Here is a 16,897-nt window from a genome sequence, read left to right as displayed (position 1 = left end):
GTCTTAACCTTTCACTCGTTGCTCAAGCGTGACCGGCGTCGAAGACACATCCCGGAGGGACGGGGTAACGCAGAGAGTAGGCACCTGTCCTACTCACACACACACACACACACAACGATGTGGTTTTCAAAGACCCGAGTCCTTCGGACGATCCGGCCGCTTGTGCTCCCGAATTTGTGGCGATAATCGTTTACGTTTTTACACACACACGCACACACGCGCACATTCACGCACATGACGGTGCGGAGGAAGAAGCGGTGCACAATGCACGGTCCTGTAGCAAGCGCTTTGAGAAGTGAAATGGAGGACATGTTTTGGGTGCGCCGTTTCCTCGGGATGTGGGTTTTCAGGAGAGTTCTTTTTTTCCGACCGGTAGGAATGTTGCGACATTTCAGCGTGCCTCGTCCTTACACATAGGTCCAGTGGCTCAGCTGAAAATGAGAGCAAAAAGGAGTGAGAGAACCTTCTTCACGAGGTGGGGCTATTCTCCCTTCGTGCGTCTATTCAGGCACCGTCCTCTACGTATCACGAGATGCGTTGTCCTGAGTACGCAAATCAGACGCAAATAATCTAGATACGATACTCTTATTCGAAAAAAACAACGTCACATGTAAAAATGGAGTGCTGTATACGAAAACAAAAATGTCACACCTAAATATGAAGTGTTGTATACGCCTGGGGAACACATGCGTAGTCCATCCATGTTTTGAAAGAGTCTCCGAAACATAGTTTTTGGCTGAGCGCAAACGTTTATCGATAATGGCGGCGTATATTTCGTTTTCCTTCAGTGCCACAAGTTTAACAAGTTGGAAGCACCAACTTGGCAAAATATATGTGAGAACAGCATACCTATCATTCGTATCCTGTTCGTGTTCGCAGTTCTATAGACCACTGAGGGCGAATCGCCTATTCAGTAGCAAAACTACGCAGTCTTTGGTGAAATTAACCTCGCGTACATCTATGACACGTTATTTTGCACTCCGTTAATTTACGGATATTTCTGGTGTTCAGTAGGATGACGTATCAGGTTCAGGGAAGGCATCGAGGGAGAGAGAGAGAGAGAGGGACCGGTACACTCGCTGAAATGTTTCTACAATAACTTAATTTCACTTTCTCAGAAGTGACTGTTGGAATCTGTTCCCGTTGATTTATCAAGCAGCTGGGTTACCTTGAACCTCTCCACAGCGCCGTGTTCTTTCTCTTCTTGCCGTTCGCTTGCTGGAGTAATAGTGTAGGCAAGTTTCTGCGTGAGACAAATAAGGAAAACAGCAGTTGAATGAACCGTATTATTCTCTTGCTTGCTGAGTGCGCGACACAGGCAGCTGAGCGCGCCGTCAGCGATTTGCCGTATTTCACTCCTGTAGGAGTGTTGACGAGCGCATATTATGACAGAAGTTCGTGTTCTGTATGCTCACATTTGATGGGCAATCTTTTTTTATTGATATCCTTGCAAATCAAATTTAATGGGCAAGTATATCCCCTAGTATTCTGCGGAGTAAGCGTACCTCGGCGCAGGTGCCCTTGGCCCGGCACAGCTTGAAAGCGGCCACGATGGGCACCATGGCGACCGAGGACAGGGCCAGGCCCCAGCCCATGTTGATGGCCCACGTTGGGTACCGGTAGTTGTGGTACTCCACGGGCGCCTGGTTAACGATGCCGCTCAGGATCACCGCCTGTCACAAAGGAAAGACACGGCATGTTAGTGCAATCTGAGCACCGACTCGACGACGGCCGCGGTTGTCTCGAGTCAGACAACTCGGTCCACTTGATGCTCTCGAAACATGGGATACCTCGAAATGAGTCGCAACGCGGCACACGCTATGGTAAAGATAGTTCATATAATCGCCTCCTGGCCGCTGCCATCTTTCTCTATTGGGCTGTGGAACGCGTTCTGGGCATGCGCAGTAGCTCTGTTGGAGTTTATATGTGTAGCTATCACCTTCCACTTTGATTGTTTACATTCCTATTTAGCAAACAAAAATACAAGTATGTTCAGCATCTCTTTAAACGTGCACGTTATATATGGATAATAGCAGCCAAATTACCTATTGTCTAAAGGTATTGCAAAAAAAAACAATTCCAATCATCAGTTTGTTTTTCAAAAAGAAAACGGCTCCGGGTTCGCAATAAAACAATTTGCTGAACATGAAAACGTTTGTCACACTCATCATATCTCTCTCAACGCTGCACCAAACGGAATAATAACACGGATTAAGCCTCTCTTCTCGTTTGAACAGCTTTATTTTGGCTCGGCCCATAAAACTTTCTTTTTAACCCTACTTACATGGATTTTTCAGTACAGTTGCCAAATTTGCAGTGCGTCTTAATTCGTGAACTTAGCAGCACAAAAACAAATATCAATTGATATAAATATTAATCGAATGTCAGCCCGTGACCTGAAACACCGCACAACCATAATTGTGCGTCAAAAAGGCATTATTCATTTGAGCCATTCCCTAAGAAGCATAAAACCGTTCGTTATTGAATATTTTGATTCTTGTGTGCTTGTTCCTGTTGCCGAGCAAAAATGAATCACGAGTGAAATCGACGAGGAATCAACGAACTGACCACAAGAAAAGTCGGAGTGATAAACTTCCAGCAAAGCCGCCAGAAGATCCCGGGGCGGAATCCCAGCATCTCGTTGATGTTGCCGCAGAATCGGTCCAAGCCTGCGTTCACAAACCGGGCATACATTCGTGTTGGCCAACACAAACAAGAGCGGTAGTCAGGCGACTCCCAAGGTTATCGTCACACGCAAGTCCCGTCCGCATTCAGAAGTTGGCCAACGTGCGGTTACGCAGACCTCGAGAATCATTTGAACGGATTTTTTTTTTTTCACTATTGTTATCACACGCTGCAACCAAGCATGCTAACTCTAATCATTATGGACAGCGAGAAAAATAGCCCTTTCACTTAATTACGAGAAAAACCCGCGACTAGGTAAAAAAAGGACAGGTCAAACACACGAAGAAACCCTAGTCTCGTGTTTTTTTTTTTTTTTTTTTTCGTAATTATGTTAAGTTTACATCGGCTCGTTTTCACACTCACCTTTTGTTCATTAGTCCTTTCACCCTTATTTTTAGTATCACCATGTACTTGAAGTCAAAGACACTCCTTAATGATTCTTAAAAGTTAAGCAGGATGTTCCTTTTTTTCTCTCTCCAACTCTTACGCTAGTGTAATCTACTGTACATGTGCCTTCATCGCGTAATCATACATTTCATTATAATATTTAAGTGTCTGTGTGTGTGGGGGGGGGGGGGGAGGGGGAGCGGAGGGGAGAGGGGCGGGGGGGGTTCAATGCCCATTTTGCACAAATTTCCTTACTGGGGACCACACATCATGCATCCTACATTCACTCCTTGATTTGAACTATCCCCTCAACATGAGACCAAACTCTTCTGTTTGTAAAATAGACATTCACTTGATGCTCCCTCCCCTACCCCTACCCCCCCCCCCCCCCCCCCCCCCCCAAGGGCAGTCCACTATGTAAATCTTTTGGTACGGTTTTGTCTTGGCCTCTCTAAGTGTCTGATTGAAGCTCGATTGGTATCATGCTGCACCATTATATCCAACCGGCCAAGTTGGGCCTCTAATGGTGAGCTTACACTCACGGAATCGCGCGCGGATTCGCGCCGGCGGTGAGTGAAGTTTTGAGCCGGGTGGGCGAATCCGCTCTTCGCTGGCGGAAAATCTGGATTAGTCCGGGACCCATACCCAGCTTTTGCGTGACAACGACCAATCAATTTCGTCACCCGGTTCCAAAATCTGCTCTTCGCCGGCGCAGATCCGCCAGCGATTCCGCTAGTGCGCTGCTCGACAAGCAACTCACTGCGGGTGGTTCTGCCACTCAGAGAAGGCAGTGCTGGGGCTCTAATCTGGACACTTGGCGAAAACGTCGGCGAGGGGATTTTACCGCCGTGATTGGACGGTGCTAAGGTCTAGCGCGACGCCGGCCAATCACGGTCTCGCCTCACCGACCATTTCGCCAAGTGTTCAGATTAGAGCCCCTGATGGGCTTACCGTAAAACCAGGCGATGCCAATAGACTCGAAAAGCGCCGAGCAGAGCAGGGAGATGCCGGCCGAATAGGTGTCGAACCAGGTTATCATGTAGCCTCCGCCCTGTAAGATAATGGCCACGCGAAACCTTCAGGGACCAGCTAAAATCACGGGCAACTTAACCGCTGCGATGCGTTAACATCAACGCCGACTCAGGATTGACGTGTAGGCCTTTTCTGGGGTAAATCCAACCGAAATTCGCAGGTGTGGAAAGGGCGGGGATAACCAATGACTGAAGCCTAAGGAAAGAGGGCAGCGAATGACACAGGTTAAGAAAACATCCTTACCTAGAAGTGCGATCTGCGCAGGGAGAGTGAGCATGACGTTATATGGGCACGGTACCCTAAAGTATAGCTCGTATTTCTATTAAACAATTTTTGGGGTTTCGTCATTCGCATGGGCGGTATAAGTTTGAGGTATACTTAAAAAAGTTTGCACAATTAAGGGCGTAAAAAGGGTGGTCGAGAAACTTACACCCATGGCCACACTCTTTCAGGTTCCTGACTTCTAGTAATACAGCCTATCTGACTGTAAAATGTGGTGCTGTTGCATGAAACACTGTTCATTTTGGAAGGGTGTAAAACAGGCGTAGAAAAGAGTGTTGCATTTGCCGTGTGTGCATGAAGCGGCAATATACACATTTCAAACAGCTTTTGCGCAGGTTGTTTAACGACTACATCGCATAATTATTGTCCGTACCATCGCTTTTTACTTAGACATCATTGCTGGAACTGCGAGATAGTATGCGTTATGTGAAATATTCACGAGAACAAACCAACGTACTATATACCCGACAACCTTCAGTTGTCGAGTTTATAGAACGGCGCTGCAGTCAACAGGGCCGTGATCACGGTCCCGTGTGTGCTTCATTGGGTCTGCATTTATGGCTTCTGTGCGTGGGACAACTGCATGTAGTGCGTGTGGCTTACGAAATTGTTCCTCGTATAGTACATATCTAGGGATGCTTCGAAGATCGCCACCACCCTAATTTTAGGGTGTTCGTCAGCACCCTCAGGGTGTCCGTGTCACACCCTCGGCGCGCTAGCCCTGGGAGAAGCTGATTTACACCCCCTTAATGGTGCGAGATTGTTGGGTGTGTGGCCTAACGTACGCCTCATGTTTCTAAATATATCTCTACGGCGGGATGCTGCTACGACTGCCAGCTCCCTAAAGCCGGAGTCGCACTCCCTCTGCATTATACAAAAAGACAGCCTGCGCACAGATTCGAACGCGAGTCACCGCGAGATCCGTGCTTCGAATACCGCATGGCAACGGTTCGAGGAGGAAACTTGGCACGCGGCATTCGAACCACGGATATTACGCCGACTCGTGTTTCCGGACTGTATTTCGTATGATGTCCGAGAAGTGTGAACCCCGACTTTTGGGGCGTTCGAGTCACACCCCTAAGTCCCAGTCACACTGTTCATGCATCGAACAAAAGACATTCGCTGCAGACATAATCACAATTATCTCCGGACACGCCTCAGGCATGTTCCAAGCATGTTGGCTTCATGTGTGCTTCGAACAAGTCTGCAGACAGTGTTTGCATGACCAATGTGACCGTCATACAAGGAAGACCTCAAACATTGTCTCCAGACTGTCTTTGGCATGATATTTTAGCAGTGCGGCCGCTGATTTACACCTTTAATGGTGTAAGATTGCTCGGTGTGTGACCTAACGTAATATACCTCATGTTTCGATGGAAACATTTTGTGTGTGTGCGTGGGGGGGGGGGGGGGGGGGAAGGGGGGGGGGGAGGATTCGTCATTCACAGATTCACGGCTGTTCAAGAATGAGGTAGCCAGCTTTCCGCGTGCTCCTCTAGTCAACATACGCGAGAAAATAATCAGGAAATGCCTCTTAGTTTTTATTTTTATTTTTATTTGATCTTTTAAGTCGACCTCATTGGCGTCCTCTGGCTCGCCGACGACCCTGAGCCACTGTTGTTCTAGCGGCAGCGTTTTGAGTCTCGCCGAAGGCGCCCCCCCAGCGTCGTAGCCGGGAGCAAACAACGGGTTTCTGTCCTGGGCAGTCGCTTTCTCCGGGACTCGGCCGGTGTGGGCGAGGGAAAGGCCGCGCAGAACGCAGCCAATTAAGGAGCACACGGGACGGGGGACACTCGCGGACTCGAAGGCGGGAGGCCCACGTGGCGAGCGGATTCGGCGGGAAGCGCTGCCTCGAGGGTTTTACTGCCGCCGCGCTGTTTGCCCGGCCCGGTCAGCGGCGGCACGGGACAACAATCGAAGGGCAACGGCTACTGTACTCTGTGGCACCTTAGCGTGAACTCTGCGGATAAGGCGGGTTGCAAGCGGGTAGCTGTGGCTACCCGCTTGCGCTAGCACGTACAAACAAAGAAGTGAAAAGCGCGAATGCAAGAAATCTTAATCTGTAAAAGCATGTAAAACAAAAAAGAAAAACGCACGAATTAGCGCGTGGCAAAATACCTTGGTTGCGGTCGCATCGCCAGGAAATGGGGAGGTGACGGGAGGTGGGCTCATCTTTGTCAATTTCAGTATACCGCAAAGTCCCGAAAAAGTGTATACAAGCTTTTTCATGCGCCTACTTTCCCGCCGACAGATGAATGCCTTTCCTTTACAACTCGCTGATAGCGTTCCGGTTCAGAAATGTGAGGAGCACTGGGATTTAAATATCATCGGTGCCATCCACTTATCTTTCTTAGTAAACGGCAGTGACTGGCTGTTCTCACACCCTGTGGCAACGCAAACGCGAATACATTATTCATAAAAAGCTCGTACTACCTGCGGAACTTTATCACATTTAAAGAAAATGTGCGACTAAGAACGAAGTAAGTTTATCACGAACATTTCCGTCAGCGTTTCAGTAGGTTCAATGCCGTCACGTCCGCTGCCACACGGACCACGAAAATCGCTTTCAAAAGCTCATAGCTCGATTCTCGTATTAACCTGAAGCGCCTGTCACCGACTATTCGCAGCTTTCAGCGATCCTGGTAGCGCGGTGTGAGAATCGCACTCCCCATTATAGCTCCTGGATGATCGGCTTCACAACGAAGGTTCTAGCGTGCACCTTCCTGACGTGGAAGTATGAGGTAAGACTCTTATATTGCCCGTATTTAAAAAAAAAAAAAGAAAAAGAATTACTTACATGTCGCACTCCGAACCTCGTACTGCTGTTCTACGACCATCATCCAGATGACAGCCATTTTGGTAGGAACTAGCGCCCCCCCCCCCCCCCCCCCCTAGATGCCTTCAAAAATTACTCCCTCTTACGGTCGATCTGAAAATTCTGCAAAATGGCGTGCACAAAAGAAAACATAAGAATTGCAAGTCTTATGGCGTCTTTGTTGTTGCGGGTTATTTGTTTCTCCTTTTTCTTTTTCTTTTGTCTCCCATGGCCCTTGTTGTTTCTTGTTGTTGTCTTTTCGCTGTGTGTACGCGATTGGTTCCGTTTACTCGAGGGTTGATAGTGCCAAGTAAATCGATGCCACTTTTTGCTACCATGATTGAACACTCTTTCTTTCCTAGATCGCCGATGATTTGTCATGTATACTTGCTGTGTGCATGGATTTTGTGCTTTCCTTTGTGTGTGTCTGTCTATGCCCACCCCTGCCTTGGCTGCCAACAGGCGGATGGCAGTATGTCCAAATAAATAAATAAATAAAATAAATATATTGTACACGGTCTCCTGGAAGTGAGTATTACATCAGTTACAAACATGCCGGCTTGTTGGTGTTTTTTGCTCACGCCACTTTGCAGTGAAATTTGCGAAATAGTATATTCTGGGCACTGGGCACCATGCACCACGCACTGAGTCACAACATTATTCTGTAATGATGTCACGGAATCTAGGGACGCGCGCGTTCGACTCTCGGAGAAGGCAGCGTTGCCTTTGACCGGGGTCTCCAGAAGAGACGCGGCTCGCTCCTCGTACGAGCACGTCACCGGCGTGTCCTTCGCCGGGAACCGGGCGACCGCTTACCCTGGTGACGTTCACGATGGACACGCAGAAGGAGGCGCAGATGACGACGGCCGTGAAGACCTCTCGCCGACACCGCCACCGGGAGAAAAAGGGCTTGAACTCGTCCATCAGACCCGTGATGACGCTCTCCAGACCGCCCATCTGCGCGGCAACAGTCTCGTTGTTGTGGTTTTTAGTTTTTTTAGGGACAAAATAGGTTTAAAGGGAGTGTGGGAGGGCATTACGCACTGAATCGATTTAAAAGAAAATAAATGCGTCAAGTAATGGACAGCGGTGGCGGACACGACAGGATTCTTCGGCGTACTATAGGGGATGAATGAATTATTTGGGTTCCAAGCAGTGTTGTCGGTAACGCGTTACAAGTAAAGGCGTTATCGGTAACGCGTCACTTTCTTTTTTTTTTTGCTAACGTGTAACGTACTCGTTACTTTTTGAATACAGTAACGGGTAACGTACTTACGTTACTTATTTCGGGTTTTTGCATAGACACAATGTTTTTGAATTATGGCGTTTATGCATCTTGTAACGTCAAAACAGTGAAACGTGTTAATTCATAAACAAAAAGTAACGCAAAAGTAACGTGCGTTACCTTTTCTTGGTAACTATAACGTTTACTCGTTCCTTTTATTTTGAAGTAACGTGGGACGGGTAACGCGTTACTTTTATTTGGAAGTAACGGGTGACATATCTTGTTACTTTTTGCCGGTGGTGGTGGTGGTGGTGTTGACCTGACGTGATGTTTTTTCTCACTGGGCTGTGGAAAAGTTTCACGGGCTTGGGCCATTGCAATTTTGATGGGAATGAATGCAGGGGAAAGGAGGGGGAACAGATGGTGATGAGAAATATAGGATCATGAAACGCAAGTTAACAAATTAAAGTAAAATAAGGAGTCGGCAAGAAATCAGTCAAAAGTGAGAAAATGGGCACATCTAGAACGCGAGTATCACAAAACGTTCACAAATTCCCGCAGGAAACTTCACGAGAAAACTATCACTGGCGCACAAGCACGAAAAAAGAAGTGGGCGGTAGTATTTCCTCACATATCACAGCCTTGCCAGAAGTCCACAGGCATCCACGAAGCTGAACACAGTCTTTCGGAGACGTGTGCACGTGCATGGTCGACCCTTGGGGAATAGCATGTCCACGAGGGGGGATGAAACACCGAGGCTCTTCAGTGAAGCTAGAAGGACCAGCTCGTTCTGTACTCTCTTAAAGATGCCTGCGCGTCTACTTACCCGCAAAACACTTGAAGAGCCAATCTCTCCGATCTACGAAATCAGCTCAGCGAATGACGAGACTGAACATCCGTTTAGACCTAAAAGTGAAGTCGGCGTTGGGGTATTACGGAATGCAAGCATGACGCTTGGCTTTGCTTTGTGTAATGCCACAGTGCGGACTTCATTTTAAGGTCTAAACGGATGTTCGACCTCGTCATTCGCTGAACTGATTTCCTAGATCGCAGATTGGCTCTTCTAGTGTTTTGCCGGTAAGTAGACGCGCAGGCATTTTTTAAAGTGACAGTATAGTGTCCAAATTAAAAAAAAAAAAAAAATTATGCGTCAGCGTTTTTGGCTGATTGCAGTGCTCCCAGAAAGGGCTGGTTGTTCTTTTGATGTGGTGCGATATATGAAGATCCAGAAGGGCGTTGGGGTACAATGAAGCACACCGAAAAATCATCAGCAAATCGTGATAATTCAAGGCCAGACTGAGGGCGATGGACACATCTCGAGGTGTTGGAGATCAGCCCATACCTCTCAGCACTTTGTAGATCTTTGGCTTAGGTACACATGGAGTTAGTGACGAGGCAAATTGACGAAATTGTCGACGACGAAGTGCGCCAGTATGCCGGCGTAAAGCTGACGTAACACGACGACAGCCTACCCAATGAGGTACTACCCTACCAGATCGGCGCGCATGGCGCTGAGTGCGGCGGCGAAGAGCATTTAAGCGTACAAACTTCAAATCCGGGGAAGGCTGAGATATCCTTGAAGATATTTTAGGTGTGAATTGAACGAGCCATGTAGGACTAGCCTTTAGTATATCCTCTGACGACTGAAGAAAGCGAAATTTTTTGCAAAATACGTCCCATTTTGTTACACCATTGACGACATGGGAGGCGGCCCACTTCGGGTATATTAATCAAAACTGGAAGATGATCGCTTCCACGTGTGTCCCCATCCTACGACCAGTACACGTATAGATTTGGGGAAGCGAAAGTAAGGTCCCACACTCTACGTTCTCCGCGATGACCGAAAAATGTGGGAAAGCTGTCATTCAGAATTATCAAATCTGTTGATTCAATCTTACCCGCGAGAGTCGTACCCCGAGGCGTCGTGCGTTTGCAACCCCCAGAGAGCGTGGTGAGCGTTAAAATCTCCGCATATAAAAAGACGATCACGAAATTGAAGACGTAGGCTACGAATTGACTTAGCATCAAAGCCGACCAGAAGGACATGTATATATACAAACACAATGGTCATCTTAAAGGAGCGAAATATGACAGTGCATGCTGCAAATTCAGCTGTTCCTGTACACAGATGGGACACATCCTCTGTAGCTTGCTGCACACTGGAGTGAACAAAGAATGAGGCCATTGACGAGCTGTTAGGCGTGACTGCCGCGCTTTGGTAGTAATGGACATACAACTGAATTCTAGAGCCATGTCTGAGGCGGCATTCTGTAGCTGAGATGAAAGATGATACTGCAACTCTTCTAATTTAGTAATGATGCTGCAGCGGGCGTTTCATTGTAAAACAGATGAATAGGAAGTCATAAAAATAAAACTGAGTAGAAAAGCTTTCATCGCAGATAACTTTCGACAAGAGGCTTTATGGGTGCGATAAAATGCAGGAGCTGGTTTTCCCATGTATGCTGTAGAAGCGGAAGAAATTTTCGCGCTATGACGAGTATTTGGCGTACGAAGCTACCTAACAAGGAAGTGAGGGTACTTGGATTTGGGTGTGGAGGTATTGCCTCCTGTCCAACACTTAGAGGAGCTTGAGTGGCCGGGAGTACAGGTCCGGCCTGAACTGGGGGTGACGACGATGGGGGCTTGTTTTACAGCCCTAGCGGACGCCACCGGCGCCGCGGATGCGCGATGGAGTGTGGGCAAGAAGCTCGCCGTCGCCCACAAACAAACCCTTGAAATACGATGTTGTCGGCATCGGTGTGAGTCCCCCTCTCCTTTTTCACGTTCGAATTGTTGATTCTCCGTCTTCCTGGATATGCCTGACTACTTGAGCCGTTTCGGCGAAATTACCGAGGCTCGTTACACCGCAAAACTTCGCGTGAATAATGTGACATGCGGCGATTCATTCCGCGTGGACGCCGCAGAATGTACGCTAAAGCTTGATTCGCATGATGAGATTTCACTCGCAATTTTAAGTCGCGACATCGCTCGGGCTGCAAAAGCGTGAACCGTAGCTGAGATGGTCGACGTCGATACTGAACATAGCAAGCAGAATCGGACCAAGTAAATCAGGCATAACAAGTCTGTGATGGCCACTGGTAACAATGATCAACGTTTCCTCGTATCTACTGGTTACATCGAGCCTGCTTACCAACCTTCAAACTTAAGTATTTCGAGGCCTGCACTTACTTCTTATCGCAAGTACCAAGCCAACATTTGGTCAACGTGCCGGTGTCGTCTAAAGGAGAAGACGACAAGCAGAAGCGTTTGAAAGAGCAGACGACAGTTCGAACGATCAGGCGGCCTTTCGAACTTGAAGACGCACTGAACGTAGTCCGCAGGTGGTCCATACAACTTGACGGTTTTCCGGCGTTCATGTTGGAGCAAAAAATAAATCTGACGACCACAAGTATCCGTGAATTATACCCAAAGTGCTTCCTGCCCAAGCAATCGCGGTCCGACGGCGTCTGGTTTTCCATTTTCATGGCACATATCCACGTTCTCGGACAAACCGAGCGCATGAAAACTATTTTCAAAGTTCAAACCTTTCTCGACTCTTTTGCTACAGCCCGAGCCGCGGCGTTTTGACGAGAATGCAGGTTTTTGTCAGGTTCCTTTCAAAACAACGCAGGAATACACGTATCACATGGGGACTTCCGCCCACAGCCCCAGACTGGAAGTGCGCCCGAAGCGCCACCACCGCGCTGTGACGTAACAGAGATGAGTTCGTGTATATACGGTGTCGACTTTCATGTGAGGAACAAAAACAGATAAATTCTGCCTGATGAGGCTCTATACGCTTACACTGCTGAAAAAACAAAAGGTAAAAATAGCAATGAAAAAGAAACAAAAAATGATATAACGCGATATCTTATGCAATCATTTTAGCGTGCAATGGAAGAATAGAGAAAAAAATGAACATAGCTAGAAAAAAGTTGATTGCTATATATTCAGCTATAAATTGCAACTTGTCATATGTGAATGTGACTCGATTCATTAATTTGACCACGGTGCCTATCTGACCTGAGAGGAATGGGTGTTACGTGACAGGGTAAATAGGGAGAGTCAGAAAATGAGAACTTCCGTAACGGCTGCGTTTGCATAACTATGAAATTGCGGATCAGATTAGCAGAGTCTTATATCGAAGAACCTATAGTTTCGCGAAACAGAGGCGCCCTTTGAACGCGACCGAAAAAGACGCGCGCATCCGAAAAAGGTTGCACGCCTCGCTTCTGGAGCGAGATTTTGCTAATTTTTGCTAAAACCTCATCGAGGCCTGTCAATCACCTGAAGGAGAAACGCGGACGCTGCCAATGGCCGCTCAACATCGCTGTGACGTTTGACCTTCGAGGAGGAGCGAGCTTTTAGAGGAGCCTAATTTGCGGCCGATCCTGTGCTTGATTTCGCTTTCCTTTATAAATATTTGTTTATAAATTTTTAGTGGATATGTAAAAAACCGGTGTCTAGCTTTATCTTTATTTTAATTTTTATTTTATTTCATTCTGGGTTATGAAAAGCATATCGCCCTACATTGTTCAAACTGTGCCGCTTGTGTAGTTGTTTGAGTTGAGTTTTTGTATTTCATGTGTTTTCAGATATGTCTATAATAATTGTTTCTATTTGTTTTTGTGACGATGGCTGCCTGTCTTGTTATTTATTCTCACTGTGACTTGTTTGAGATATTTCCGCTGTATGAACTGCAGGGGGCAGAGGCGCTGTCAGGCATCATGCCTTTATCTCTGCCCCCTCTGCGGATGAATGAAATCCGCAAAACAAATAAATAAATAAAAAAAAAACATGGTGGCAAGCGACAAGCCGAGAAGCGTTGCGTACGGGCGATACGGGTTAGCAGAACGGTTTGGTGGCGCGGTGCCTGTTTCACAACAGCCGCAACGAGTGCAAGCACTGCATATAAACATGATGACTGGGGATAACTGATATTTTAGCGGTGCAAAATTGCCCGAATACTTGGAGATCATCGGCCTGTTCTTCGACGTTCGCTGTCTTTCTCCGGTTTGGCAGGCCTAGCCAACCGAGTGAGCTAAATCTGATGGAGTTCATTAACAAAGCAGACTGACTATGCAGATGACAAGGTTTGGCGAAATTCTCGTGAGTCAATACGTCACAGATTTCGTGCGTGAAACTCTACGTGTGAACAGGCGGATTTTGCGACATCTCGGTTTCGCTAAACCGTTGTGCGTTAAAAAGATGCATCCTGTGAATAAACCTTAAGTCATGTTACGAAATCACAGGCGAGCTTTATGTCGTTGTTCGCAGTATCGCGGTGAATGTCGAGGTCATTCATATTGCCTATGCAGTGACTGTAGCAGAAAGCTTTTTAATGGCGTTTTCCCGCCTCAACGAAAAACACAAGCATCTTCTCCTACCGCAATGTAGCCGCAGCTTTCATAGTGCGTGCGAAATACTGTAATCTGAAGAAAACAAAATCTCGTTTTTGATCCGAATGACATTATTCAATTCGTTTTATATTCTCATGCAGGCTGCATTTTTCTGTCACTGCCAAATTGCTTTGTTGTCTATTATCTTAAGGAAAGATGCGGGTCAAAAACCGGCAACATTTCGTCAAAGTGTAACTTCGGGTTTGGTAAAGTTTTTTTTTTTTTTTTTGTTTTTTTAATCTCGATATTTTATGTACAAAAATAACAAGGACCCGTTATGATCGCGAAATTAATCAAACGCTAATTTGAAGAACTACTGGAGACCCAGAAAAGTGTAAATGTGCGCCATTTTTTGTGTCCACGGTTCTTGAAATTGGGACATCGCCCGCCATCATATTTATTTTGGGAATTAGGCCTAGCTGTCTCGTCTCCATTGCATGCTTCTATAGCTTTAATTCTTCACTAAAATGATTAACAAACATTCATTTTCTCGCCACGAAAGTGTGTCGCTGCACAATAATGGTAATATTCGAAAGCATTTTTCTCTTTTTGTAATTTCGAAGCATCTTCACAGTCTGCACACGATAATTTTTGTTATTAATATTGTCTAATCGCAACAAAATTTGGCATGCCTGTGCTTTAGGATATTTAGAATGCAACTATCAAGGTTTGGTTGAATGTATATTTTTGTATTTATAAAAAAATTCAAGAAACTTTTGTTAGCCCTTTGAAATTGGCGTTCTTTGTGATTTTCACTGATTTCAAATGGAATAAATTTCGCACATATTATTTTTGTTGTTCATTGCACTCGGTGGTTTAAAAGGAGAAAATTAGCAGATGAAACTACATTCGTTTATGTGTGTTGCCATCTCCCACGGGCCACGCGTGTGCGAGAAAATTTTTTTTTCTGCATGTGCATTGCACCCAGGACATAAAAAAAGCTATATCAGAACTGACACAAGATTTATAAAAAGGAGAGCAAGCATTTTATTGAGATACGTTAAATAATAATTTAAAATATATATATATTATTTTTGTTTTTCCCTGGCGCATGTCCCCTTAACATCAACCGAGCCAAGACAATATATTACGCTCTGGTGCGAGTTTGGGTACGTATTTCTGAAAAAAACAGCGTGCACACCCGAAACCCAAGAAGGCGGTTTGAGTTTGGTGCGTGCGCGCTAAGACGACGCTATTTCCTTGGGTGCGGAAAGCGCTTGGGTCGCTGTTCTAAAACTCCCATTAGCCCAGCGTAACTCCGCGATGTGGGAACAACCAAGCCGCGTGGGTAAGTGGCGTGCGGAGCGGGCGAAGGCAACACCTCCCGATAACAAAATTCAGCGGTAGGCCTGAATTTTGAACGTCACCTAAGAAGGCAAACCCGAGGCATGGATTGGAGACGAGTTCTGCGTCCGCGTTCGTCTCAGACTCGTGTGCTCACTGACTGGCCATGAGTCTTAACCGAACGCTGACGTCATCACTCGTGTCCAATCCGTGCCCCGCGGTGGCTTTCTTTAGTGGCACAAGAAAATGCAGTACTGAGGCTTGCTTATCCACGAGGCGTTGCTAGGATTCTGTTATCTCGAATGTGTTGGTGAAGGCGGGTTCACTGACGGCGCTGTCGAGGCCCAGGGTGAGGAGCATGATGAAGAAGAGGACGGCCCAGATGGGAGCCCCGGGCAGGGTGGCGATGGCCTCCGGGTACACCTGGAACACCAGGCCGTGGCCCTCGGTGGCCACCGTCTGGATGGGGACGCCCTGCTTGGCCGCCATGTAGCCCAGGTACACGAAGATCACGAAGCCGCTGTAGAAGCTCGTGAAGCTGTTCACCGCCGTCGTCATCAGGCAGTCCCTGCGCGCGCAGCATTGTCCCTTTGTACCCGCCAGATAAGACATCCAGGTGGCGTGGACTGCATAGTGTAACTGCCTTTGCGTTTCGCTAAGAACCTAATTGGAAAACACGTGAAAGTACCCAGGTCAAATGCAAAACAAACACACACACACGCACGCGCGCGCGCACATGCACGTGCACACACAGACAGACAGACAGACAGAGGAACGAGAACTGCGCCCAGACACCGGTTGTCCTATCAGTTTTTTTTTTTCTATTTTTTTTCGTTTGTTTGTTCTTAAATTACGTAAAATCAGTCAGCCACGTCAACCAATTTCGCTGAAAGGGATGAGAGCAAATATTACTATAGAGAGAAAGTGCGACGGTTGCTTCTGGACGGCAAGACTGTACTCCGCATGCGCGACTCTCATCAATACGCTTCGCATGGTCAGCACCTCCTCGGTAGCTTTAAAGCCCACGCATTATGTCACATGGCGTCACGTCCAGGAGGCCGGCACGGGCGCTGATTGGATGCGAGTGCCGCGTCAGTGTTCGCGTGGGGCTATGATAGGAAACGAGCCCCACGCGAACGCTGACGCGGCACTCGCATACAATCAGCGTCCGTGCCGGCCTCCTGGACGTGACGTCATGTGACATAATGCGTAGGCTTTAAAGCTGCCGAGGAGGTGCTGGCACGGCACATCAGAATCAACACGATATTGGAAAGAAGAATGAGGATTACGCGCAAACGCTAGATGGCATTCCCTACAGATAATTTAAGGGTGATTCGGCATATTGTTACTTTTCGATGTACCCCCGACTTTGAGCATAGCCACGTCCTTTATTATGTACTGCCTTCTTCGTACACGAGTAATGTAGCATATACGTCCAAATAAGTATCCCGAGAGCGGCGTGCAAGTTCCGCGGGGAAACCCGGGGTGTAACCGACCTGTAGCAGTTGTTGTGGAACGGGTTGTAGGAGGCGTACGTCAGGTGCACTCCAAACCCGACTCCTACCGAGTAGAAAACCTGCACAGCAGCGTCCACCCACACCTGCAACCGGCCACGGGAAAAGGCACGTGTCTGAATGCAACGTCGCCTACACAACTATTTTATAGTAAATACGCCGTGTAAAACTATGCCTCGTCTCTTTCTACAGTGGACTGTAGCCAAGCCCAACTACGAGCCAGTTAAAAGCCGCGTGGCTCCGATATGAGCAAGAAATCGGCGCCCTAATACGT

At 47.2% G+C, this 16,897-nt stretch overlaps 1 protein-coding gene across 1 annotated transcript in view; it reads right to left on the bottom strand.

The window, feature by feature from the left end:
• Positions 1–407: 407 nt before the first annotated feature.
• The window catches only part of LOC8053790 (sodium-dependent dopamine transporter), a 32,624-nt gene continuing 16,134 nt past the window's right edge, over positions 408–16,897 (bottom strand). The window contains exons 7-14 of the mRNA XM_029995663.4: positions 16,606–16,709; positions 15,440–15,677; positions 8,018–8,158; positions 4,024–4,123; positions 2,569–2,669; positions 1,506–1,673; positions 1,169–1,243; positions 408–431 (exon numbers count right to left, since the gene is read on the bottom strand). Of these exons, the coding sequence (XP_029851523.2) occupies positions 408–431; positions 1,169–1,243; positions 1,506–1,673; positions 2,569–2,669; positions 4,024–4,123; positions 8,018–8,158; positions 15,440–15,677; positions 16,606–16,709 (951 nt within the window). The remainder of the gene's footprint in view (positions 432–1,168; positions 1,244–1,505; positions 1,674–2,568; positions 2,670–4,023; positions 4,124–8,017; positions 8,159–15,439; positions 15,678–16,605; positions 16,710–16,897) is intronic.

This window comes from Ixodes scapularis, unplaced genomic scaffold (genome assembly GCF_016920785.2).
Source record: "Ixodes scapularis isolate PalLabHiFi unplaced genomic scaffold, ASM1692078v2 PGA_scaffold9__187_contigs__length_104089568, whole genome shotgun sequence".
NCBI classification, from domain to species: Eukaryota; Metazoa; Arthropoda; class Arachnida; order Ixodida; family Ixodidae; genus Ixodes; species Ixodes scapularis.
Note: the sequence above shows the minus strand (reverse complement) of the source record. Positions and strands in the feature narration are given on the sequence as shown.